Source organism: Scyliorhinus canicula, chromosome 9 (genome assembly GCF_902713615.1).
Source record: "Scyliorhinus canicula chromosome 9, sScyCan1.1, whole genome shotgun sequence".
Lineage (NCBI taxonomy): Eukaryota > Metazoa > Chordata > Chondrichthyes > Carcharhiniformes > Scyliorhinidae > Scyliorhinus > Scyliorhinus canicula.
The window spans coordinates 154,755,865-154,783,343 of record NC_052154.1 but is presented as its reverse complement, the minus strand read 5'-3'; the positions used below and the strand labels follow the sequence as shown (position 1 = coordinate 154,783,343).

The window sequence follows — 27,479 nt, the reverse complement described above, 5'->3', positions numbered from 1 at the left end:
TTGACCGGCCCATTCAGCCCCCTTACATTCCAGGTTATCAGCCGGATCAGGGGGCTACTCGCCCCCTCCCCCGCAGATTAGCCATAGCCCTTCCTAGGCCAGCCACGTGCCCGCATCCCCCGCACGGCCCGTTCCCCACAGCGGCAGACCCCCGCCCCGACCTCCTCTACCACCTCCAGCTCCCCCTTGACCATTCCAGCAGCAACCCGGTCCACCCCCCCCCCCCCCCCCCCCCCCCCTCCCCCCCAGCTAGGTCCCCTCCCTAGCTGCATTGCTCCCCCCATTGTACTCCCGCGAGTCAGCTGACTCCTGCTGACCCTGGCCACACCCGCCGCACCATCGACCCCCCCCCCCAGTGTAAAACTGCCCCTCCCCTCCCTTGCCCACAAGCAGGCTCTTGTCCTTCCCCTTCCACTCCCAGTGCGGGAAAAAGCCCACGCTTTCCACTCGGCCGGCCCCGCCTCCTCTGGCGCAGCTCCCTTTTCAGGCCCAGTCTCACTAGCCCCATCTCAGGCCACCCCCCCCCCCCCCCTGTGAGGCCCCATCAACCCCTGCCGCCCATCAACCCCCCAAGCTGTTTGCATACCCCCCCCCCCTCACGAGCCCATCCGTCGGGCCTAATCAAAACAATGCCCTATCAACCCCCAGAAAACAAAGAAAGAACCCCCCCTCGGAACACAATACAACAATCCCCAACCATCCCCCGACCCTAAGTCTGAGTCCAGTTTTTCGGCCTGAACAAAGGCCCAGGCCTCCTCCGAGGACTCAAAATAATGATTTAACTTTTTTTTAAATTATTTTTATTCAAATTTTTCAAATACAAAATTATCTCCCAACAATAAAATAAACAAGGCGTAGAAAAGACAGAAACAAAAGCCCCTCCGCCGCCCCCATACAAAGCAATAAATTAAGAACAAAAAAAAGTAACAAACGTATAGTTGCAAAAACAAACCCCCTTAACAGACCCATAATCACCCCCCCCCCCCCCCCCCACCCCAGGTTGGTGCTGAAATTGACCCCCCTCTAACACTCAGCCAGGAAATCAAGAAAAGGTGCCACCGCCGAAAGAACCCTTGCACTGACCCCCTCAGGGCAAACTTGACCCTCTCCAGTTTAATGAACCCGGCCATGTCGCTGATCCAGGATTCTGGGCTCGGGGGCTTCGCGTCCCTTCACTGTAACAAGATCCTGCGCCGGGCTACTAGGGACGCAAAGGCCAGAATACCGGCCTCTCTCGCCTCCTGCACTCCCGGCTCCGATGCTACCCCAAACATAGCGAGCCCCCAGCCCGGTTCCACCCTGGAACCGACCACCCTGGACAGGATCCTCGCCACCCCCATCCAGAACCCCTCCAACGCCGGACACACACAGAACATGTGGGTGTGATTCGCTGAGCCTCCCAAACACCTCCCACACCTGTCCTCACCCCCAAAGAATCGGCTCAACCTGGTCCCAGTCATATGCGCCCTATGCAGCACCTTCAGCTGAATTAAGCTGAGCCGAGCACAAGAAGAGGACGAATTCACCCTCCCCAGGGCATCTGCCCACGTCCCCTCGTCGATCTCCTTCCCCAGCTCCTCCTCCCACTTCACTTTCAGCTCCTCCACCGAGGCCTCCTCCCCCTCCTGCATCACCTGATAAATTGCCGAGATCCTTTCATCGCCGACCCACGTCCCCGAGAGCACCCAATCCTGCACCCCCCTTGGCAGCAGCAGCGGGAACTCCGCCACCTGCCGCCTAACAATCGCCCTAATCTGCATATACCTGAAAGTATTCCGGGGGGGGGGGGGGGGGGGGGGGGAGATCCCACTTCCCCTCCAACTCCTCTAAAGTCGCAAACTTCCCGTCGAGGAAGAGGTCCCCCATCCGCTTGATGCCTGCCCTATGCCAACTCAAAAACCCACCATCTATTCTCCCTGGTGCAAACCGGTGGTTGCCCCGTATCGGGGTCCAGATTGTGGCCTTCACTTCCCCCCTATGCCGTCTCCACTGGCCCCAAATTTTGAGGGAAGCCACCACTACTGGACTCGTAGAATACCTTGCCGGGGGGAGTGGAAGCGGGGCCGTCACCAGTGCCTCCAAAGTCGTGTCCACACAGGATGCCGCCTCCATCCTCTTCCATGCGGCACCTTCCCCCTCCATCACCCACCTACGGATCATCGCCACATTTGCAGCCCAACAGTACCCACACAGGTTGGGCAACGCCAAACCACCCACCTCCCTGCCTCGCTCCAAGTATACCCTCCTTACTCTCGGGGCCTTCCGCGCCCACACGAGCCCCAGAATACTCTTATTCACCCTCCTAAAAAAAGCCTTCGGGATCAAGATGGGGAGACACTGGAAGAGAAACAAAAACCTCGGGAGCACCGTCATCTTAACCGACTGGACCCTGCCCGCCAAGAAGAGTGGCAACGTATCCCACCTCCTGAACTCCTCCTCCATCTGTTCCACCAGCCTCAAAGTTTAGCCTATGAAGGGCCCCCCAGCTCCTGGCTATCTGGACTCCCAGATATCTAAAGCTCCTCTCCGCCCTCTTCAACGGGAGCTCCCCTATCTCCCTCTCCTGGTCCCCCAAGTGTAGCACAAACAGCTCACTCTTTCCCACATTGAGCTTATAGCCTGAAAAATCCCCAAACTCCACAAGAATCCTCAACACCTCAGGCATCCCCCCCCGCCGGATCCGCAATATACAGCAGTAAATCATCCACATACAACGACAGCCGATGCCCCCCCCCCCCCCCCCCCCCCGCCCCCGCACAATCCCCCTCCAGGTCTTCGAATCCCTCAGCGCCATGGCCAAGGGCTCAACCGCTAACGCAAAGAGCAGGGGAGACAAGGGGCAGACTCAAAATAATGATGTCGGTCCTTGTGGGTGGCCCACTGACGCGCCGGCTGTAGCATGCCGAACTTCACCCCTCTCCTGTGCAGCACTGCCTTCACCCGATTGTAACCGGCCCTCTTCTTCGCCACCTCCGCACTCCAATCCTGGTAGATCCGGACCTCCGCGTTCTCCCACCTGCTGCTCCGCTCCTTCTTGGCCCACCTTAATACACACTCTCGATCAGCAAACCGGTGGAACCGCACCAGCACCGCCCGCGGCGGCTCGCTGGGCTTGGGCTTCCTCGCCAGCACTCGGTAGGCCCCCTCCAATTCCAAGGGCCCCTGGAAGGCCCCCGCTCCCATCAGCGAATTCAACATGGTGGCCCCATAGGCCCCCATGTCCGATTCCTCCAGCCCCTCGGGTGGCCCAGGATCCGCAGGTTCTTCCGCCTCAACCGGTTCTCCATCTCCTCGAGCCTCGCCTGCCATTTCTTGTGGAGCGCCTCGTGCGCCTCCACCTTCACCGCCAGGCCTAGGATCTCGTCCTTGTTCTCCGAGACCTTTTGCCAGACCTCCCGGATCGCCTCCCCTTGGGCCGTCTGGGTCTCCAGCAGCTTGTCGAGTGAGGCCTTCATCGGCTCCAGCAGCTCTGCTTTTAGCTCCTTAAAACAGCGCTGGAGCAGCTCCTGCTGTTCCTGCAAACATTTTGTCCACGCTGCCTGGTCTCCGCCCGCCGCCACCTTGTCCTCCTCCCTCGCACCTTTCTTTGCTGCAATGCCACTTTTTTAATCGCCCCGCTCCTGGTCCAATCCATACAGCAGCACGGGAATGTTGCTGTCCCCTTCCCACACCAGGAAACGTCGAGCAAGCGCCGTTGCGGGCCCTAAAAAGAGCCCAAAAGTCCTTTGCTAGCGGGAGCTGCCGAACATGCGACTTAGCTCTGCATAGCCGCAACCAGAAGTCGGAATTCTCTATCTCAAAGGGTTCTGGATGTTCCACAATATATTTAAGGCTGAGATTTCCTCAAGGAACATAGGGAGGAGGTGAGTCAGTGGAGCTACGGCCAAATTTCAGCCATCATTATATTGAATGGTCAAACAAGCTCAAGGGGCTGAATGGCCTACTCCTTCTATTTCTTTAGTTCTAATGTTTTTAAATGTTATTGTTTCCATCAGTCATGGACTCAATCTCTCTCCACCTTTCCTTCTGTCCTCCTTCCCCCTTATCCCTCTCCCCATCACCCTTTGCCTCTGTCCTTCTCCCTCTTCTCTCTCTTTTCTCCTCTCACCTCCTGCTCTCCCTCTCTCTCTACCACTTACCCCTCTCCCATTTTCTCATCCCCCCACTCCTCCACATTCTCCCCTTTCCTCCCTCTCCCCACAACCCCCCCATCCCCCTCTCTCCTCCCACCCAACCTCACTACACTCCTTCTCCTGCTCCATGTAGCTGAGGCAGAAGACCTCAGAGGCTGAAGGGAGGGCAGCGTTGTCGGAGAGACTGGAGAAGGAAGCTGTCGATAGCCTTGAGAAGTTGGACTATGCTCGGGAATTGGCTGAATCCCAAGAGAAGGAGGTGAGAGAGGAGAGAAACAAGCTGCAGTCTCTGAACATCAGACTCCAGGAGGAGATTGGACATCTTCAGGATAAGGTAAAGAACCGGTAGGGAAAATGCATCTGTGCCAGTTTATTACCCCAAGTTCCATCCACAAGACAGGGCAGAATCTGTCACGCTCCACCCCAATCCCCCTTATTGATTAATTCCCCAGCCTCGGCCTTTTCAAACTATCCTGAGGGTCACAGTTAATCTCTGCGGCAGAATTTAAGAAACTGAGATCTATTCAATGTCAGTATGTCAATGTTAATATACTAAGATTTCTTTCTTTTAAGAAAAATGAGAACATTTTGGGTTTTATAAATGAGTAGAGTACAAAGTGAATAATTCTTGATGAATTTGTATAAAACATGAGTCAGGCCAAGTTAGAGACTGGGAGTAGCTTGTGTCACATTATACAAGGAACATGAAAGCCATTGAGAGTGGACAGAATAAATCCACCAGGGATGGAAAGGAGAGTTATAAGATTTGAGATTTCCAATGGAGTAGAGAGTATAGAGATTTATAAAGGTATTTAAAAATAGGTATTTTGATAGCGTAAAGAATGAACCATGTTCTCTCTTTCCCTTGCCCCCAACCCTCTTCCTTTGTCCTCCCCCACCCACTCTTCCCCTCTCACTGTTCTCTCATTTTCCCTCACTCCCTCTAATCCCCACTTCTCTCTGTCTCCCTTTCGCACCCTTGCCTCCCATCTTTCTCTCTTTCCATCTCCCGTTCTTCCTGCCTCCCATCTCCTCCATCCCCCTTCCTCTCCCCCGCTCCCCCCTCTTCTCAACTCTCCACTCGCATTCGCCCACTCTTTTTCTCATCCCCTCTCTCCCTCTCCTTCTCAACCTCTCCTCTGGTTGGTGAACCTGAGACAGGGATGATCAATTTAAGGGTTTTGTTGGCAGATGTAGAGATAGTTTAAAGAAATGAGTGTTATTGGAGCAGGGAATACTTTACCCCATGAGAGAGTTGAAGTTGAGGCAGAGACTAATGCATCTTTTCAGGGAAAATTGGATAGATGTCTGAAACAGAGAAAGAGGCAAGCGATGGAGAGGAAGCAGAGCAGAGAAATCTGTTTGGGATTGATACAGGGCTATGGGAGAGAGTGAGGCAATGGGATTAGTTTGGAATTGGTACAGGACTATGGGAGAAAGTGGGAATCGTTTTGGATTGCTACAGGGCTATGAGGAGAGAGTGAAGCAATGGGATTAATTTGGGATTGATAATATAATAATCTTTCTTGTCACAAGTAGGCTTACATTAACACTGCAATGAAGTTACTGTGAAAAGCCCCTAGTCGCCACATTCCGCCACCTGTTCGGGTACATTGAGGGAGAATTCAGAATGTCCAAATTAGCTAACAGCACGTCTTTCGGGACTTGTGGGAGGAAACCGGAGCACCTGGAGGAAACCTATGCAGACACAGGGAGAACGTGCAGACTCCGCACAGACAGTGACCCAAGCCAGGAATCGAACCTGGGACCCTGGCGCTGTGAAACAACAGTGCTAATCGCTGTGCTACCATGCTGCCCAAGATATGGGGAGAGAGTAGGACAGTGGGATTATTTGGGAATTGATACAGGATTAAGGGGAGATAGTGTGCCAGTGGTATTAGTTAGGGATTGATACAGGGCTATGGGAGAGAGTGAGGCAGTGGGATTAGTTTGTGATCGATACAGGGTTATGGGGAGAGTGGGATTCATTTTGGATTGATACAGGGCTATGGGGAGAGAGTGAGGAAAAGGGATTAGTTTGGGAGTAATACAGGGCTATGGGGAGAGAGTGAGGAAAAGGGATTAGTTTGGGAGTGATATAGGGCTATGGGGAGAGAGTGAGGGAAAGGGATTAGTTTGGGAGTGATACAAGGCTATGGGAGTGAGTGAGGCAAAGGGATTACTTTGGAATTGATACATGGCTGCGGGAGAGAGTGAGGCAATGGGATTAGTTTGGGATTGGTATAGGACTGTGGGGAAAGAACAGCGCAGTGGGATTTGTTTATCATTGGTACAGGGCTAGGTGGGCAGAGGGATTAATTTGGATTGATACGGGCTGCAGAGAACAGAGCAGTGGGATTAGATTAGGATTGCTGCAGCACAGGATTTGCACAGATATGATGGGTCAAGTATCTTGTGTTTTAAATCCCTACTGGATCTATGGTTCTACGAAGATTTAATCATTTGATCCATCCAGCCTGTTTGGTTACCATGGCAGCTATATCTCTTTAATCCCCTGCCTTTGCTTCATATCTCTTAATACTCTTCCTACAAATCTCTGAGGTCTCTGCTCTCCTTCAATTCTGACCTCTTGAGCATCCCCAGTGTTCATTGTTCCATGATTGGTGGCCATGCTTTTGACTGTGTGGTGATTACCCCTTTAAGGGCAACACAGCAGAGTCAGGGTCAGATGGCCTGTTGGGCCAATTACGACATGGAGTATAGAATCACCACATGATGAGAAAGGCTTCTTAGGCAGAGAGACAGTTTGGGAGCTGGCTACAGCCATGAAGCTGGTGTACAATTCTTATTAATAAACATCTTTTGTTTTCACTAATAAAGTCTGTGAAAGTGCATCTGGAAACTGTCTGGAAGACATTGGAATTCTCTCCTTAAATCCCTCCACCTCTCCAATTCCCTTTTCTACTTAAGATGCTCCTCCACATCCACTTTGTTAACCAAGCTTTTAATCTCCGTCTTTACCTCTGTCAATTTTCGTCCGCTAACACTCCTGTGAAATACCATGGGATGCTTTGTTACACCAAAGGCACTAAACACATTTGAGCTCTTGTTCCACCTTTTAGTTTATGAGACTGCATAGAAACATAGAAAATCGGAGCAGAAGGAGGCCATTCGGCCCTTTGAGCCTGCTCTGCCATTCATTATGCCCATGGCTGATCATGCAACTCAATAGTCTGATCCCGCCTTCCCTCCATATCCTTTGATCCCTTCGCTCCAAGTGCTGTATCTAACTGCTTCTTGAAAACATACATATTTTGTCCTCAACTCCTTTCTGTGGTAACGAATTCCAAAGGCCAACAACTCTCTGGGTGAAGAAATTTCTCCTCATCTCAGTCCTAAACAGTCTACCCCGTATCCTCAGACTGTGACTCCCACCATCGGGAATGTCCTTTTTGCATCTACCCTGTCTAGTCCTCTTAGAATTTTATAGGTTTCTTCCACTTTGTGTGAAGGGAATTATTTTCCTAGATTTACATTTTGGCTAGCTTGACTGGAATCTGAATATCAAATTGTGTCAGCCTTGGCTCGGTGGGTAGCTTCTGAATCAGCAGGGCGTAGGTTCATGTTTACCGGTTGGTACGTGAGCACAGCAATCCGGTTAACACTTGAGTGTAGCACTGAGGGAGTGCTGCACCGTCAGCAATGGGATGAGAAGTTAAACCGTTTGCCTCTTAGGCAGATGTAAAAGATCCCAAGGCACACTTTCGAAGAAGGGCAGGGGAGTTATCACTGTTGTCTGGCCAATAGTTATCCCTCAATCAGCAGCACAGAAACCAGGTTAGCTGGTCATTGTGCCGTTACTGTTTGTGGGATCTTGCTGTGCAACAATTGCTGCTGCATTTCCTACAACATCGACTATATTTCAAAAATACTTTATTGGCTATAACATGCCTTGGGACATGCTCTCTGCTCACGAAAGGCTCCACAGAAATGCAAGACTTTTTTTATTGTTCTGGACTTCCCCATTGAAGGGAAGTGTTATTTCCTTTCTGCCCTGTTGGTGCCCCTCTTCATTTATATTAAGTGAAGTCAGGCTAAGAGACAATATAGAAAGGTCTCAATTAGGGTTACCATGCATGTACATAAATGTGTGCAGTTTAGGGAATAGGATTGGTGATTTGCAGATGCAGACAGCCACGTGGAAATGTGATGTTGTGGCGATAATGGAAACCCAGCTCAAAAAATAAGAGTAGTACGAGATGCAAGGTGTTCAGGGAAGAAAGAGAAGGAAATAAAGCAGGAGAGGTAGCAGTATTGATGAAGGAGAATATTATAATTCTGGAGAGAGGATTTTTTTTAAATCAATTTTTAAGGGATGTGGGTGCTGCTGGTTAGGCCAGCATTATTGCCCATTCCTTCAGAATGTGCTGGTGAGCTGCCTTCTCGAACCGTTGCAGTCGATGTGGTGTAAATACACCCACACTGCTGTTAGGGAGGGAGTTCCAGGATTTTGACTCAGTGACAGTGAAGGAACGGCGATATATTTTCAAGCACGTAAGCATAGTGGTTAGCACTGTGGCTTCACAGCACCAGGATCTCAGATTCGATTCCTGGCTTGGGTCACTGTCTATGTGGAGTCTGCACATTCTCCCCGTGTCTGCGTGGGTTTCCTCCGGGCGCACCGGTTTCCTCCCACAAGTCCCGAAAGACGTGCTTTTAGGTAATTTGGACATTCTGAATTCTCCCTCTGTGTACCCGAACAGGCGCCGGAATGTAGTGACTAGGGGCTTTTCACAGTAACTTCATTGCAGTGTTAATGTAAACCTACTAGTGACAATAAAGATTATTATAAATTCAGGATGGTGAGTGACTTGGAGGGGAACTTCTAGGTGGTGGTGTTCCACGTATCTACTGCTCTTGCCCTTCTAGATGGTAGTAGTCATGAGTTTGGAAGGTACTGCCTAAGGAACCTTGGTGAGTTCCTGCAGTGCATCTTGTAAATTGTACATACGGCTGCTACTGTGCGTCAGTGGTGGATGTATTGAATGTTTGTGGAAGGGCTGTAATCAAACAGGCTGTTTTGTCCTCGTCGTCTCCAACACCACCAGGAGGCTCTGAGGGCCTTTGCTTCTTCCTTGAGCAGAGGCCTAAACAATCCCCATCCACCACCACTCTCCTCCACCTATCTGAACTTGATCTGTCACTCAGCCATTTCTCCTTTAGTTTGTCTCACTTTCCGTATATAAAAGGCGCGGCCATGGGTACCTCCGTGGGCCCCAGTTATGCTTGCCTTTACGTGGGGTATGGGGAACATTCTTGTTCCAGTCTTACTCAGGCCACTTCTACAATTCTTTTTCCATTGCATCAATGACTATTGGTGCGGCTTCATGCTGTTGCCTGGACCTGGATAAATTTATCGATTATGTTTCCAATTTCTATCCCTCTCTCACCTTCACATAGTCCACCCATGTCTCTTCCCTTCTCTTCCCTGAATTCTCTGTCTCCATTTCTGGTGATAGACTAACCACCAACATTCATTAGCAACCCACCGACTCCCACAGCCACCTTGATTACACCTCCTTACACCCCACTTCCATCCCATTCTCCTCCGTCATCACATCTGTTCCGATGATGCCACATTTGAAAAGAACACTGACATGTCTGCCTTTTTCCTCAACTGAGGTTTTCCCCCCCACTGTGATTGATAGGGCACTCAACCATGTCTGACCCATCTCCCAAATCTCTGCCCTCACTCCAACCCTTCTCTCCCAGAACCACGATAGGGTCCCTCTTGTCCTCATTTGTCACCCCGCCAACTTCAGCATGGTGCCACATGAAACACATCCACCCTCCCATCAGCATTCTGCAGGGACCACTCCCTCCATGGCACCCTGGTCCACTCCTCCGTTGCCCCCATTCCTTCATCCCCCTTCCCAGAGGAGCTTCCCATGCAATCGTGCCACAGCTACCCTCCCTTCTCATCTTTGAATGGTCCGCCATTCTTTTCAAGTGAAGGAGTGATTTGCTTTCACCTCCTTCAACTTGATCTATTGTATTTGTTGCTTCCAATCTGGTCTTCTCTACATTGGGGAGACTAATTGCAGACTGGGTGACTGCTTTGCGGAACACCTTTGCTCCATTTAACAGTAATGTAAAGGGTTTTGGGGATACTGGATGTAAAAGACATTAAAGTGTCCGATCAGTCATGATTATATTAAATAGCGGAGCAGGCTGAATGAGCTGAATAATCTACTCCTGTTCCTACGTTCACCAGCATGACCCCAAACGTCCAGTCGTTTGCCATTTCAACTCAGTGGGCTGGATTCTCCATTTCTGAGACTAAGTGTTGACGCCGGTGCAGAATTCGTGGAGTTCCACGACAGCAAAACTGGCGCCGCACCTGGACCGATTCTGCTACTGTTGAGAGGCGAGCACCGGGGCCACGTGGAACACAGTCGATTCCAATGAGAAACAGTGCGGAATTCGCTGGTTTTGCGATTGACACTCAGGAGACTGACAAGCTGCAGTCATACATTTCACACCCCACACTCACCATCCCAGCCAACAAGACGACAGCAAGGACAGCAGTTCCACGCTTCACCGACGCCGAGCTGGAGATCTTCCTGGGCGCAGTGGAGGAGAGGCGGATGACCCTGTACCCGGCCCAGGAAGGAGGCTGCCAGCCTCCTCCGAGTCTAGCCACAGGTGGCAGAGCCGGTGAGCACCGTGGCTAACACCGTCCAGACCGGCCACAGCAGTGCAGGAATAAAAAGCACGTGACCAGGGTCTGCAGGCAGCACTGTGCCTCTGGCATTAACCCGCATCCCACACACCTGTAACCCGACCCGCACCCCACACACCTGTAACCCGACCCGCACCCCACACACCTGTAACCCGACCCCCACCCCCCCCAATCCAGAGGGCAACCGAATCCCCACCCTGCGCCACATGCTGGTACTCATACTGGCCGCCAAGGCTACGTGCCCTGCCCACTGAGGGTAGCAGCTACCCACCCCCTGGGCTGCATGCGTCAGATTGTCTAACACTGTAATTATCTGTTTCCCTCTCCAGGAGAAGGCCGCCCAAAACCGCCAGGAGGAGGAGAAGACTGGAGGAGGGGGACCGCCAGGCCTGCGGCCCCTGACCGTAGCAGAGCAGAGGGTCCTGGACATGGCTAGCAGCCTGGAGGAAGGGGATGACGTTGGGGAGGAGTTCAACCGCGGGCGAGGAAATTAGACCCTGCTGAGTTGCGGTTCCCCATGACATATGTGTCAACCCCCCCCCCCCCCCCCACACACACACACACACACACACACACGTACACGTACCACCCTCAGTCCACACCACCCTCACCCCCATCCTCACCGTACAGCACCGCCACCATCACCAGCCCCTCACTCCCGAACACACGCTTACCCCCACCATCAGCACGCCCCCCCCCGACCTGTGGTCTAATCATGCGTCTTGTCTTGTGAATTGAGGACCTGCTGGAGATGGGGCTGAAGGGCCTCCGCCGGCCGGCGCGAGTTGGCGCATGCGCGGGAGCGCCAGCATGTGCTGGCTTCACCCCAGTGCATACGCAGGGGGGGCTCTTCTCCGCACCGGCCATGGAGGAGGTTGACAGCGGCCGTTGCAGAGGGAAAGAGCGCCACAGCACAGGCCCGCCCGCGGATCGGTGGGCCCCGACTGCGGGCGAGGCCACCGTGGGGGCACCCCAGGGCCAGGCCACCCCCCCCCCCCCCCCCCCCCCCCCCCCCCCCCCGAGGACTCTCCAGGCCCCCTGTGGAGCCGGGTCCTGTCGGTAAAGACCTGTTGTGATTTACGCCGGCGGGACCGGCCGAAAACGGGTGGCCTCTCGGCCCATCCTGGGCCGGAGAATTGCCGGGGGGGGCCGCTGTCAGTGGCCCTCGGCTGGCGCTGCGTGATTCCCGCCCACGCTAAAACCCCGGCGCCAGAGAATTCCGCCCGAGAATTTTTGTTGTTGTGACTCCTTAGAAGTCTCTTCCACAACAGACAGTGGAAGCAGAGTTTTGAAATAGTTTAAAGCAAAGCTAGAGAGATTCTCGATTAACCAGTGGGTGAAAGGTTATCCGAGGTAGTGGGAATGTGGGGTTGATGTTACAATCAGATCAGCCATGATCTTATTGAATGGGGGTGCAGGACGAGGGGCCGAGTAGCCTACTCCTGCTCCTAATTTGTATGTTCGCGTAGTTTTGTGTTTTTTAAACTCCAATCTTTTAAAATTTAAGAGGATCCCTCATTTCACCCCTTCAAGCCTGACAGTGAGTTCATTCATATCAGGCTCCTGAATCCCGTAGCACTGCCAGACTCCTAACTTGTTCTGATTAATTTCTTTGGGACTGAATGGAGCTATATTTCATCTTTAGCTAACAGATGTACAACATCGATTAACACAGACAGAGCAAAATTACTTGGAAACCAAATCATTGTTGGATCGGAGGACAGGGGAAAACGAGTTGAAGCTGGACGAAATCAGGAACGTGGAGTTTGAGAGAGACAAAGAGGTACTCCGAAGGAAAGACCTACTCAAAGAAGTTTCTCAGCTCAAAGACAGGTGCGGGCTTTTCTGTTCCTTCCCATTAATGGAAAAACACGTCCCATCGTTACTGCCAATTTCAGGAGCCCTGCAGCCCACACCCTCCAGCCCGCTCCTCATTCTTCCCCTCTCCCTCCCCCTTTCTACCCTCTGTACATTCATTATCTAAGGTAAACATTGTTTTTTAAAAATAATTTTAGAGTACCCAATTATTTTTTTTCCAATTAAGGGACAATTTATCATGGCTAATCCACCTAACCCGCACATCTTTGGGTTGTAGCGGAGAAACCCACACAGACATGGTGAGAATGTGCAAACTCCACACGGACAGTGACCCAGGGCCAGGATTCAAACCCGGGTCCTCAGCGACGCAGTCCCAGAGCTATCCACTGCACCACATGCTGGCCTAGGTGAACATTGTTGCTCACCCAAGGCTTCATCAGTTCTGAGGGTTCAATCGTTGATAGTGCCACTTTCTTAACCCTCCCCCACACACCCGAACACATCCAATTGTATTCCCCCATGCCACTGTGCACTCACACCTCGACCAATGTCTCCTTTGATCCTGCCCTCCCAGCTAGGAAAATATCTACCTCCAACAGTCCCCCAACGTGCCCACCTCCCTCTTCCCCTCTCCACATCTCCCCCACTCCCGATGTCCTCGTCTTTGCCTTTCTCTCATATTTTCCCACTTGTAATCTCATCTCCTCCCTTTCCAGATGCTCAAGCACATACTCTAGGCTGACATCCCGGTGCAGTACTGAGGAATTGTGACTGTCAAAGGGGCAGTGCAAGCGAGCACTGCATTATTAGAGGGGCAGTACGAGGGAGCACTGCATTGTCAGAGGGGCAGTACTGAGGGAGTGCTACACTGTCAGAGGGTCAGTACTGAGGGAAAGCTGCACTTTCAGAGGGACGGTACTGAGGGAGCGCTGCACTGTCAGAGGGACAGTACTGGGGGAGCTCTGCACTGTCAGAGGGTCAGTACTGAGGGAGTGCGACACTGTCGGAGGGACAGGACTGAGGGAGTGCTGCACTGTCAGAGGGACAATACTGAGGGAGCGCTGCACTGTCAGAGGAACAGTACTGAGGGAGCTCTGCACTGTCAGAGGGTCAATACTGAGGGAGTACTACACTGTCAGAGGGTCAGTACTGAGGGAGCTCTGCACTGTCAGAGGGGCAGTACCGAGGGAGCGCTGCACTGTCAGAGGGTCAGTACTGAGGGAAAGCTGCACTTTCAGAGGGACAGTACTGAGGGAGTGCTGCATTCAGAGGGTCAGTACTGAGGGAGTGCTACACTGTCAGAGGGTCAGTATTGAGGGAGTGCTGCATTCAGAGGGTCAGTACTGAGGGAGTGCTACACTGTCAGAAGGTCAGTACTGAGGGAAAGCTGCACTTTCAGAGGGACAGTACTGAGGGAGCGCTGCACTGTCAGAGGGTTAGTACTGAGGGAGTGCTGCACTGTCAGAGGGTCAGTACTGGGGAGCTCTGCACTGTCAGAGGATCAGTACTGAGGGAGTGCTACACTGTCGGAGGGACAGGACTGAGGGAGCGCTGCACTGTCAGAGGGACAGTACTGAGGGAGCGCTGCACTGTCAGAGGAACAGTACTGAGGGAGCTCTGCACTGTCAGAGGGTCAATACTGAGGGAGTGCTACACTGTCGGAGGGACAATACTGAGGGAGCGCTGCACTGTCAGAGGGACAGTAGTGAGGGAGCTCTGCACTGTCAGAGGGTCAGTACTGGGGGAGTGCTGCACCATCAGAGGGGCAGTACTGAGGGAGTGCTGAGTGTCAGAGGGGCAGTACAGAGGGAATACTGCACTGTGAGAGGGGAAATCCTGAAGAAACATTGCACTATTGGAAAGGGCAGTACTGGGGGATTGCTGTAATGTCTGAAGTTCAATATTTCAATGAGATGATAAAACTCTCATTTGTCTGACCTTTGAGGTGGGTGTGAATGCTCCTATCCCACTATTTTTAAAATTTTGTAAGTCACTGAGTGTGAAGAGATTTGTGACGTCCTGATGTTGTGAACAGTGCTGTATAAGCCCTTGCTTTCTTTAATCTCTGTGAACTGTCATTGTCCCGGCAGAGAAGCTGTTTTGCGACGAGTAGCTGTTGCAGCTGAACAGGCCTCCGATGAAGCCTCTCGGCTACAGTATGAGACAGAGAGATACCGGAGGCTGGCAGAGTATGAGAGGGAGGAGAAGAGCAAAGAGTGCGAGCTGTGGCGACAGAAGCACAATTTCCTGAGTGACATCCTGAGAAGTCAAGATGAAGAGAAGGCAAAAAGAAAGAATAAAGCTGTAGGTTTTATCCTTCCCTCCAAGAACGTCTGACAGGGAAACAGGCCATTGGGCCCATCCACTCTGTGTTGGCCTTTACCCTCCACATGAGCAAATAGTTCTAATCATTCTTTTCATCCAGCTCTCCAATCTAATCCTAGATAGTGACAACAGCTCCTGCCTCAAACACTGGAATGGAATCCCACATTCTCACATGTCTTATCTCTTGACCTCTGTTCTAAAACTCTTTTTATAAGCTAGAAATCCCCTTGCTATTGACTCCTTCTGGAAACAATCTGATTCAATATATCCTGTTCCATAGAGTCTTGGCATAAAAGGAGGCCATTTGGTCCGTCATTCCTCTCTGAACGAGCTATCTAAGTTCTTCACCATCCCTCCCTCCTGGAAGTATAAATCTAGTCTCAGTAAACGTGATTGTGAAGCTGGAGGAATGTCATTAAAAACCCAGCTGGTTAATTAATGTCCTTTGGGGAAGGAAACCTATTGGACGGGATCCTCCATCCAGCAACACCGGAATCGCTAAATGTGATCGGATGGATAATCGCGCGCCAGCCGAAAATCAGGGCTGGGTGCCCAACGGAATGCCATGCTCCAGTGCCTTGACAGTGGCGTGAATGTCTTCCATGCCGCACACCGGCGTGGCCATGCACATTGTACGGAAAGGCCGTTGCCATAACATTAACGGGCCTGAGCCGGCAATCTCCGGGCCTCCCACGATGCTTCACCTCCGTCAGGCGGAATTACTGACAGCGAGTTTGACTTGTGGTATCGAAAATCAGGAACCAGGTGCAATGGTTGCCGAGGGTGTGAGAGGGGGTACAAAAAGTGTCCCAACATCGCTGTAGTGTGTTGACAGTTGTGTTGATGGCTGGGGGACATCTGCCATGGCTGGACAAGAGGTGTGCCGCTGAGTCGGGCTGGCCAGAAACAGACCACCACTGTTGTGCATGCTGCTGATTACTAACTGTGAACTTAACGCCACATGTCATATGGGTGCCTCCCCAGGTATCCTCTGGCCCCAACCCACCCATCAACAGGATGGGCATGCTCCAGCGCAACAAGGGCCACCTTCTTGGTTGGGATGAGGGTGTGTGGGGAGCGGAGTGCTTAAATGTAGCTCCTGCTTGTCAGGCTCGCCAGTGCCGACCCCGACCCCATTGTATCACACACCAGCATGCATTGGAATTGCACTAGTTCCACATGGCACCAATACTAGCTCATTAATGTATCCTGAATTCCCGTGTCTGCATGGGTCTCGCCCCCACAACCCAAAGATAGTTGGATTGGCCATGCTAAATTACCCCTTAATTGGAAAAAAATAAAATTGGTACTCTAAATTTATTTTTTAAAAACGTGTCCTGGGGGCGGCACTGGTTAGCACTGGGACTAGGGCCCTGAGGATCCGGGTTCGAATCCCGGCTCTGGGTCACTGTCCGTGTGGAGTTTGCACATTCTCCCCCCCCCCCCGTGTCTGCGTGGGTTTCACCCCCACAACCCAAAGATGTGCAGGTTAGGTGGATTGGCCACGCTAAATTGCCCCTTAATTGGAAAAAAAAAATAATAGGGTACTTTAAATTTTTTTTTTAAAGTATGTCCTGAATTGCTCCAGGACCAGTGCTGCTTTTTGGGCAGTAGAACACTCGTGAATCAGTCCTGGCGTCAGTAGATAGTCTCTCAAACGGAGGTCCATTGTCCTTAGTTGGCCCAGACATACACTAAATGTGGTTAACTCTGAAGTGCACTGACAAGACACCGGTTGCATCAAGTTGTATGTGGGTTCAAGGCAGCAGCTGACCACCACTTCCTCAGGGCAGTTAGGGATGGGCACTAATTGCTGGCCTTGACAGTGATGTACTCATCCCATGAAAGAATAAAAACACCAAACTTCTACCAGTGACTTGAGATTGCCTCATTCTCAAGGCGGATGAGGAGGATTTCTTCCTCTCAGAGGGTTTTGCGGCCTTGGAACGCTCTGCCTCAGAAGGCAGTGGTAGTCGGGGGGTCACTGAATATTTTTAAGACAGAGGTAGATTGAGCTCTTTGCCGCACAGGAATCTACGGTTATCAGGGGTGGATGGGAATTTAGAACTCGAAACGCAAACCGATCACTATGATCTGTTTGTTGGATGGCGGAGCAGACTCGAGGCGCCAAATGGCCTACCTCAGCTCCTAATTTGTAGGTTCATATTTTAAGTTTTGGCCGATAAATTCCAGCTTTGTGCATGTTGCCCACCTCCTGGGAATGAATGATAAAATACAATTGATTTTTCCTGCCCCAGTGTCAAGCCAAACTACAGACGTACCTCCTGTGCAGGGCAGAATGTGACCAGCGGCTCAGCGTCGCAAAAACAAACAACGGAATCCCAAAGAGCTTTGTGGTAAGCAGAATATTAAATATTTTACAGTCTCTGCATCAAAATTATGCTTTTCATTTGGTTCTCAACTCAAAATTAAATCTGGGGCCAGGTGAGGTGTTGGTCCATGTTCACAGAAACACAGAATAGTACAACCCAACACAGAAGGGGACCAATCGGCCTATTGAGTCTGCTCCGGCTTTCAGGGAGCCATCCGGTTTGTAAGGGCATAAAAATTAGGAGCAGAAGTAGACCATTCAGCCCCTCAAGATTGCTCTGCCTTCAGTATGATCACGGTTCATAGCCTGCCTCAATTCCATTTTCAGGCCCACACCCCGTATCCTTGACTGTCTGAAAAATCAGAAATCCATCCCAGCCTTGAGCACACTCCGTGATGGGGTAGACAATTTCAACATTTGAGTGAAGTAATTCCACCTCCTCTCAGTCTGAATGATCGGCCCTTTATGTAGAGACTGTGTCCCAGCTTCTAGATTCTCCAGTCAGGGAAACAACCCCTCTGTGTCTATTTGAGGTTGCCTCTTCTTCTAAACTCCAGAAAGTTTTGATCCAATTCATTCCGCCTCTCGTCATAGGACAGCCCTCTCATCCCAAGAAACTTCAGTATACCATCTTCAATGTAAGTATATCCTTCCCGAAATATGGAAACCAAAACTATGCACGGTGTAGGAACATAGGATTAGGTGGGCAGGTCAGGTGTTGTTCAAGCATTGGTGCAGAGTTGATGGGCTGAAGGGCCTCTTCTGTGCTGTATTATTGTGATAGGAAATACCAGGTGTGGTCTCACCAAAGCCCCATACTACTGTAGCAAGCCTTCTTTATGCATGTACTCCAGTCCCATTGCAATAAAGGCCAATATGCAATTTACCTTTCTAATTGTGTACCGTACCTGCATGCTAACCTTTTAAATTCCTTGGACAACTACACCCAAGTCTTCGAACATCAACATTTACAATTTTCTCCCCCTTTAAAAAAATCAATGTTTTTATTCTTATGATGACATGGTAGCACAGTGATTAGCACTGCCTCACAGCAGCAGGGACCCTGGTTCTATTCCGGGCTTGTGTAACTGTGTGGAGTTTGCACGTTCTCCCCGTGTCTGTGTGGATTTGGTTTTACTCCCACAGTCGAAAGATGTGCAGGTTAGGTGGATTGGCCATGATCAATGCATGGGGGGAGGAGTGGGCCTTGGTAGAGTGATCTTTCGGAGGCTCTGTGCATATCGATGGGCTGAATGGCCTCCTCATCCACAGTAGGGATTCTGTGGACCAAAGTGAATGACCTCACACTTTCCCACATTACTCCACCTTGTTGCCCATTCACTGAACCTGCTATATTTCTTCATTACCTTTGTCTTCTCTACACAGCGTACATTGCTGTGGTGATATGCATCACTGTAAACACGCAAGGGGGTAATGTAAATACATGTAGACTAGCTAGACAATGGAGGGAGCACCAGAGACATGGCACACAGACATTCAACCAATAGACCAGTAAGATAGGACACGACCAATGGGCATTCACGATACACACAGAGGTGACACTACCACAGGGGGCATTACACCAACCCATATAAAAGGACACAGCATACATGATCTTCCTCTTTCCAGTGGAGTCACCCAGTGAGTACACAGAGTTGATTTGAAACATGTCACACCCACCACGTGGATTGTAGCAGACTGGTTCGTCAGTCTGAGTAGTTATAGCAGGATTAACAGGAGAGTCGAATCCAAGTAGGAGAATTGTTAACAGTTTAAATAAATGTGTTAAAGCTATCTCCAAGTCTGAACCTTCCTTTGTCAGAGTGCACATCAAGGAAGCAGCTTATGCTACGTCAAGAGCATAACAAATCAATTCCCACCTAACTTTGTAATGTCAACAAACTTAGATGTTTTACTCTGTTTCTTTGCCAAAGTCACTCATATAGATTGTAAATAGCTGAGGCCCTGATCCTTGTGATGCTCCACTAGTCGCAGACTGCCAGCTTGAAAATGCTGTGTTCATCGCTGCTCTCAGCTTCCTGTCCTTTTAACCAATTCTCCATCCATGGGTAATACATTATCCATATAACATGATCCATTCTGTGCGACACCATATTGAGTGCCTTCTGAAAATCCAAGTATACCACATCCCCGTTTATCTATCCTACAAGTTACATCCTCCCAAAAACTCGAATACATTTGACAAACAGGATTTCCCTTTTGCAAAACCTAGTTCTGTCCGCACAGCCCCTATGATTTATTTTCTCCTTCAGGTATTTACTCAATTTCATTTTGAAGGTTACTATTGAATCTGTATCCGTCACCCTGTCAGGCAGTGCATACAATTCCAAAACAATTGCTGAGTAGAAGCAAGGGACAATCTACCAAGGCCAATTCACCTAACCTGCACATCTGCGTCAGTACTGAGGGAGTGCTGCAGTGTCAGGGGGTCAGTACTGAGTGAGTACTGCACTGTCAGATTGTCAGTACTGAGGGAGAGCTGCACTGTCAGAGGGTCAGTGCTGAGGGAGTGCTGCAGTGTCAGAGGGTCAGTACTGAGGGAGAGCTGTACTGTCAGAGGGTCAGTGCTGAGGGAGTGCTGCAGTGTCAGAAGGTCAGTACTGAGGGAGTGCTGCACTGTCAGAGGGTCAGTACTGAGAGTACTGCACTGTCAGAGGATCACTACTGAGGGGGTGCTGCACTGTCAGAGGGTCAGTACTGAGGGAGTGCTGCACTGTCAGAGGGTCACTACTGAGGGGGTGCTGCACTGTCAGAGGGTCAGTACTGAGGGTATGCTGCATTGTCAGAGGGTCAGTACTGAGGGAGTGCTGCACTGTCAGAGGGTCAGTACTGAGGGAGTGCTGCACTGTCAGAGGGTCAGTACTGAGGGAGTTCTGCACGGTCAGAGGGTCAGTACTGAGGGGGTGCTGCACTGTCAGAGGGTCAGTACTGAGGGTATGCTGCATTGTCAGAGGGTCAGTACTGAGGGAGTGCTGCACTGTCAGAGGGTCAGTACTGAGGGAGTGCTGCACTGTCAGAGGGTCAGTACTGAGGGAGTTCTGCACGGTCAGAGGATCAGTACTAAGTGAGCGTCAGACTGTCATAATGTCACCTTTTGAAGTGATTTTGCATCAAGGTTCCATCTGCTCTCTCAGGTAGATTTCTTGATGATCTTCTTTCCCGTTTTTTCCCCTCTCATTTGCCAATTCTTTTTTTTTTAATAAACAATTTTATTGAGGTAGTTTTTGGCTTTGTAAACAGTTACAGACATCAACAGAAAGAAAGCAAAAAAGGCAAAAATGTGCAAACCTCCATGTACTTTCAATACTTCAATCGTAACATACTGCACAAGCCCGCTCCTCTCCCACCGGTACTACCCGCCATTTTTTCCCTCCTACTCTACTCTACCCTACTCTACCCCCCCCCCCCCCCCCCCCCACCCCCCCACCCACCCCCTGCTGACGCTCACTCTCCCGCAAATAAGTCAATAAATGGTTGCCACCTCCGGGCGAACCCCTGTACAGATCCCCTGAAGGCGAACTTAATTTTTTCCATACCCAGGAAACTCGACATGTCCGCAAGCCACAACTCAGTCTGCCAATAGTATTCGTCGCCGGGCTATCAGGGAAGCAAAGGCCAAAACATCGGCCTCTTTCTCCCCCTGGACTCCCGGGTCTTCCGAAACCCCAAAAATTGCCACCACTGGACTCATCACCACCCTTGTTTTTAGCACATGACACCCGCAAATCCCTCCCAGTACCCCCTCAGCTTTGGGCATGCCCAAAACATGTGAACGTGGTTCGCTGGTCCTCCCGCGCACCTAGCGCATTTGTCCTCTATCCCAAAGAATTCTCTCATCCGAGCCACCGTCATATGGGCCCGGTGAACGACCTTAAATTGAATCAGCCCCTAGAGAAGGTCAAATTCTCTAGGGGGGGGAGGGGGGGGAAGGGGGGGGGAGGGGGGGGGGGAGAAGGGGGGGGAGAAGGGGGGGAGAGGGGGGGAGAGGGGGGGGGAAGGGGGGGGGAAAGGGGGGGAAAGGGGGGGAGAGGGGGAGGGGGGGAAAAGGGGGGGGGAGGGGGGGAAAAGGGGGGGGAGGGGGGGCGGACGGACGATGACTATGTTTGTTTATTTAATTTAAATTTATTTTGAAGTTCTTTTGTTGTTCATTGGGGTTGGGGGGGTGGGGGATGGGATACATGCGTCGATACGGTCTGGGGGTGGTACGGTTATTATGGGTTATTTTGTTGCATTTCATTGTTTGTCGTTATGTTTTATATTTTCTGTTAAAAATTCCAATAAAAATTATATTTTAAAAAAAAAATTGAATCAGCCCGAGCCTAGCACATGTCGCGGTCGAATTTACCCTACTCAGGGCCTCTGCCCACAGCCCGTCCTCCATTTCCCCTCCTAGTTCCTCCTCCCATTTAAGTTTCAGTTCCTATGTCTGGGACCCTTCCTCCCTCATGAGCACCTTATAAATACCCAAGACTCTACCCTCCCCTTCTTCCCCCCCTAGAGACTATTCTGTCTAGGATCCCCATTGGCGGGAGGCGTGGGAAAGATGGGACCTGTCTACGAACAAAGTCCCGCAACTGTAGGTACCTAAAATCATTTCCCCTTACCAGCCCAAATTTCTCCTCCAAGCTCCTCAAACTCGCAAAGCTCCCTTCCAGGAACATATCACCCACCCTTCCCACCCCCGCCATACTCGGAACCCCCCATCCATACTCCCGGGGGCAAACCGATGGTTGTCGCAGATTGGCGCCCAAACCGACGCCCCCGTCTCCCCTCCATGCCTCCTCTACTGGCTCCATATCCGCAGGGTCGCCACCACTACCGGGCTGGTGGTGTACTTGGCCGGCGGCAGCGGTAGAGGAGCCGCGACCAGGGCTGCCAAGCTGGAGCCCCTGCACAAAGCCGCCTCCACCTGCTCCCAGATAATTATTGCCAATTCTAACATATTGTGTGACTGTTTGTATTTAAGAGTCGGTAAGTGACTTGGAGCAATGTTATACATATATGGTCTATGTGTGGATTATTTCAGGAAGGAGAGGCAGCGCACTTCACTGATACTGATGACCGGCATCATATAATAACTCCCGAAAGGTAGGCTTCAGATGTTTGAGCATTGAAATATTGAGAACACTTGTCTTTTGTAAATGGTGTCGCGAAGAGGCCTTGGGTCTGCTGGTCGGTTGCAAACTTCAAATCCCCTGTCTGGCACTTCGTCAAGATTATATACATCCACCTATACGAAACTGTCTGACTGGTGCTGCTGGTCTCCTGCAATCCACTGTTTGTGCCTTTCCTCACCTCCAAGCATCGATGTCACAAGCACTTCCCTTGTTGGCTTTTTAGCCTCCACTGCGCTCCTTCTCCAGTTGCCATAGATTCCCTACAATGAAGAAGGAGGCCATTTGCCCCTCGAGTCTGCACTGACCCTCTGAAAGAGCACCTTACCCAGGCCCACTGCAACCCCCGCCCCAAAACCCTTGGCCCGTAACTCCACCTAACCTGCATATCTTTGAACTGTGGAATAAACCTGAGCAGCCGGAGGAAAACCATGCAGACACGGGGAGAACGTGCAAACTCCAGTCACCCAAGGCTGGAATTGAACCCGGGTCCCTGGCGCTGTGAGGAAGCAGTGCTAACCCATGTGCCACCCCTCGAAACAACTTCAGACTCGCAACCTACCCATTGCCATGTAAGTCACTGCTATCTGCCCCTTTCCTCAGTGCATTGATTCCAACCTTAACTAAATAACTCCAAGTTCAGGCAGGTGGATGGGAGGGGGAGGGCGGGGGGAGGTTGGGATCGATCATCCATAATCTGAGTGAGTGGTGGAAAGGTCTCAAGAAGCTGAATGGCCTCCTCCTGTCGTTTTGTCCCTCCCCACCCTCGCACTGTGGCACACACAATGTGGTGTCTGCAGCTGCCGGTGGTAATTGGGAAACCCCGAACACCAGCAGCTCTGTTATTGGATGCTGCTGGTGGGTGGAATTCCGGGAGATCTGAACCTCTGAGCTTGAACTCAATGCAAACTGTTTTACTGTGAACTCCTTTCCACCTGTTTCATGTATATTACAGAGGGGTGCAGTTTCCCTACGGTTTTAAAGAGGTTTCCTTTGGCAGGTTAAGATATCGCAAGGCATCACCTGGCTGTGAGGATCAGACACAGGGTTATTTCAGCGATCTCACACCTGTCGAGCATAAGGAAATATCATCTCCCAGTAAAGGCAGGAAGATTGTCAATTATTTCTGGCTTCCTGCAGACAACGGCGATTGAGGCAACAAAAAAAGACAGCAAACATCAATTTTAAAGTTGAGACACCATCATTGAACACTGCTGCTGCATTATGTATGGGATTTACAGCAAACATGGTATAGTATTCACTCTTCAACCAACATCATAAAAAGATGATCTGGCTGCTTATGACATTGATGTTTGTGAAAATCTTACTGTGCACAAATTGGCTCCAATGCTAGAATCATAGAACGGTGGAGCGCCACAGTAAGCCATTCGGCCCTTTAAGCCTATGCTGGCTCTTTGTAAGAGCCATCCAGTTAGTTCCACTCCCTAATCGCTTCCCGTAGCACTGCAAGTTTCCCTTCAAGTATTTTTGAAAGTTATCATTGAATCTGCTTCCACCTTTTAGATGGCACATTCCAGATGACAACTACTCACTGCATTAAAAATTGCTTCCTCATGTTGCCTCTGTTCTTTTGCAAATCACCTTAAATCTGTGTCCACTGTTTACTGTATCAAAACAGTTCATGATTTTAAACCTTTATTAAATCTCCCCTTAACCTCTCTGCTCCAAGGACAGCAACCCCAGCATCTCCAGTCTCTCCACATTTGAAGTTCCCACCCTTGGACCTATTGTATTAAATCTCCGTTGCAACCTCCCCAAAGCCTTGGCATCTTTCCTAAAGTACATCTCCAGAATTGAGCACAGTATTCCAGCTGGGGCCTGGCCATTGGTTTATTTTTTTATTTTTATTTTTTTTTAAATTTAGATTACCCAATTATTTTTTCCAATTAAGGGGCAATTTAGCGTGGCCAATCCACCTACTCTGCACATTTTTGGGTTGTGGGGGCGAAACCCACGCAGACACGGGGAGAATGTGCAAACTCCACACAGACAGTGACCCAGAGCCAGGATCGAACCTGGGACCTCAGCGCCGTGAGGCGGTTGTGCTAACCACTAGGCCACCATGCTGCCCCAGGCCATTAGTTTATAAACATTTATCATAATTTCCTTGCTTTTGTGCTCCATGGGCTGAATTTTCCCTTCCAAAGCGGGAAGCTGGAATCTGGAAATTCCCTGATTCACAAGATCCGCCTCCATAAAAGCATCCTGAGTCACGCTCTGTGGGAGGCGGGGCTGGGATGGATTCGGGAGCAGAGTGCAGGGGGCCACAAGGGTGGACAGCTGTCACGGTTGGCTGGTTCCAAGGTCTGCCTTGGTTCTCTGGGTCTTTCTTTCAGAAGCTGTGGGGTCCTGCAACCCTCACCCCTGCACCCAGCCCCATGGCCCCCATACTCTCCAGCCCATTTCATGCCCTCATAGCCCTTCATTCATTCCATTGCCAACTCATTTCCTCCTCCCACTCCAGCCTCTCATACAGTCGTGCACAACTCACCGGCTATCCACCTCAGGAGCCATTTGGAGATGAAAACAATAAATATACTTCTTAACAATCTCACTCCTGCACAGTGAAAAAGCTCCCATTCCAGAAACCCATTTAAAGATTTTAAATCTCAGGTAGTTAATCTCTTATTAAAAAAACTCTGGGAGTCACTCGAAGCAAGGAGAATGCTTGCTAAAGAGTACGTCCCATGGCAAGAACCTGCATGTGGTATCTTTCAACATGGCGAGGCTGTTGCATGGCAGCCAACACAAGGTTGTGACTGCAACAAAGACCTCTAATGAAACTGCACGAACGGAATAAAAATCCATTTCTAAAATTAATACACAGGATGTGGATGACAAGCAGCATTTATTACCCAAATTTAATTGCCCTTGAGAAATTAGTGGTTAGGTACAAATGAATTAGGACCAGGAGGCAATTCAGCCCTTCGAGTCTGCTCCGCCGTTCAATCAGTTCATGGCTGATCACTTTAGTCTTAAATCCACCTCCCTGCCTGTTCCCCATATCCCTTCAACCCGTTTCTAAAATCAGTAATGTATCTATTTCCTTGAAACCATTTAATGATTCAGACTCCACCGCACTATGGGAAAGCGAGTTCCACAAATTCAGTCAGAATAAATAAATTCCTCCTCATCTCAGTTTTAAATCTATCACCTCTCAACCTATATCTATGACCTCTCATTCTAGATTCTAGAAGGGGAACACTCGGTCTACATGTACTTTTATCGATCCCACTTGGTATCTTGTATACCTCAATCAGATCCCCTCTCATTCTTCTAAACTCCAGCGAGTATAAGACAGTTCAATTTCTCCTCATACGTCAACCCTTTCATCCCTGGAATCAATCTGGTGAACCTCCTCTGAAATGCTTCCAATGTCACCACATCCTTCCTCAAATAAAGAGACCAAAACTGGACACAATGGGCAGGATTTACCGATCACCCCGCCGTGTGTTTTTAGGTGGGGGAGGCGGACCGCCAGCAGGAAATCCCGTTGACTGCACCCCTCGTCACCGGGAAACCCATGCGCTGGTATTTCCCACCGGCGTGAACAACCGGTAAATCCCGCCCAATACTCCAGATGTGGTCTCACAAACACCCTATACAATTTCAACAACACTTCTCTACTTTTATACTCCAGTCCAGGGGTGGGCAAACTACAGCCCGCGGGCCGCATGCGGCCCGACAAAGGTTTTTACGCGGCCCGCCAATGAGGTGCCCGGAATCATAACCGGCATTTTTGAAAAGCCGCCGGGGAAAAGCCGCTGAAGTAAATGCGCTTATTCAATAAGCGCATTTACTTCAGCGGCTTTTCCCCGGCGGCTTTTCAAAATGCCGGTTATGATTCCGGGCACCTCATTGGCGGGCCGCATAAAAACGCGCGTAGTGTGGTGGATGAGTGGGGCTGTCTCGTTGGTCGGTTTAGTTGGGTGTGCGACCAATAGGAGTCCAGGTTACAAACAATAAGCCTTATTATTGTTTGTAACCTGGACTCCTATTGGTCGCACACCCAACTAAACCGACCAATGAGACAGCCCCACTCATCCACCCCACTACGCGCGTTTTTATCGTTGACTCGGCTAGGCTGTGCTTCTGTCAGTGTTAAGGATCACCACAAGCAACTTGACACCTGATTTCAACAAACTGGTAAATGACTGCAGTCAGATGCATCATTCTCATTGACATTGTTCTGTTACTTACTGAGTTACTTTGTTTTTCAAATAAATGTGCTTTTTTTTCTTTAAAGACCTTTTATTTTGGCTATTTAAAATATTAATTATTTTACTTAATATACTATGCGGCCCTTTAAAATTGTGAATTTCTGAATGTGGCCCTTGCACGGAAAAGTTTGCCCACCCCTGCTCCAGTCCTTTTGAAATAAATGCTAAAATTCCATTTGCCTTTTCTATTACATGCTGTACCTACATGCTGACTTTGTGTGACTATGAACAAAAGCACCCAGATCCCTCTGCCCAGACACATTTTGAATTTGCTTTCTATTTAAATAATAATTTGCCTTTCTATTTTTTCGGCCAGGATAGCCTTACACTGATCCACATTAAACTTCATCTGCCAGATTTTGACCCATTCTCCGAGCCTATCTTTATATCCTTCTGTAAACTCTTTGGGCACGATTTAACCAAAACGTTTCTAAGTGTGGTAGTGAGCAGGAATTGCCGTGAGCTTCTCGATGCTCGGACCAGCGAGGCTGTCACCACTATAAAACGTTAATTGCTCCACTTAACGAGGCCCCATGGGCATCCCGCTGCAAATGGCCTCGCCGGCTGATTCGCCGGGACCGCGCTCGCCAGCCCTGCTAATAAGGGAGAGCAGCACTTAAACCGCTCCTGCACAGCCAACCCCACTCACCTCACAGCCACGCCTCCGAGGAGACAAGCTCCACGATTCGGGGATGCTGACCTGAGCAGGCTGTTGGATGTGGCTGAGGCCAGACGGGACCTGTTCTCCTGAGGGTCTTGGAGGGTCAGCCACAGGCAGCCAGTCTATGTCGC

General features: G+C 50.4%; 1 protein-coding gene across 2 annotated transcripts in view; it reads left to right on the top strand.

Moving 5' to 3' along the window:
* Window positions 1–24,370, top strand: part of LOC119971810 (trichohyalin) — a 47,278-nt gene extending 22,908 nt beyond the window's left edge. The window contains exons 3-8 of one of the 2 annotated variants that reach the window (XM_038807984.1): window positions 4,267–4,467; window positions 12,482–12,669; window positions 14,745–14,958; window positions 17,238–17,336; window positions 22,359–22,420; window positions 23,587–24,370. In XM_038807984.1, the coding sequence (XP_038663912.1) occupies window positions 4,267–4,467; window positions 12,482–12,669; window positions 14,745–14,958; window positions 17,238–17,336; window positions 22,359–22,420; window positions 23,587–23,701 (879 nt within the window). In that variant the 3' untranslated portion in view covers window positions 23,702–24,370. Of the gene's footprint in view, window positions 1–4,266; window positions 4,468–12,481; window positions 12,670–14,744; window positions 14,959–17,237; window positions 17,337–22,358; window positions 22,421–23,446 lie in introns of both variants that reach the window. The other variant, XM_038807982.1, reaches the window with a different exon arrangement.
* The last annotated feature ends 3,109 nt before the right edge of the window (window positions 24,371–27,479 follow it).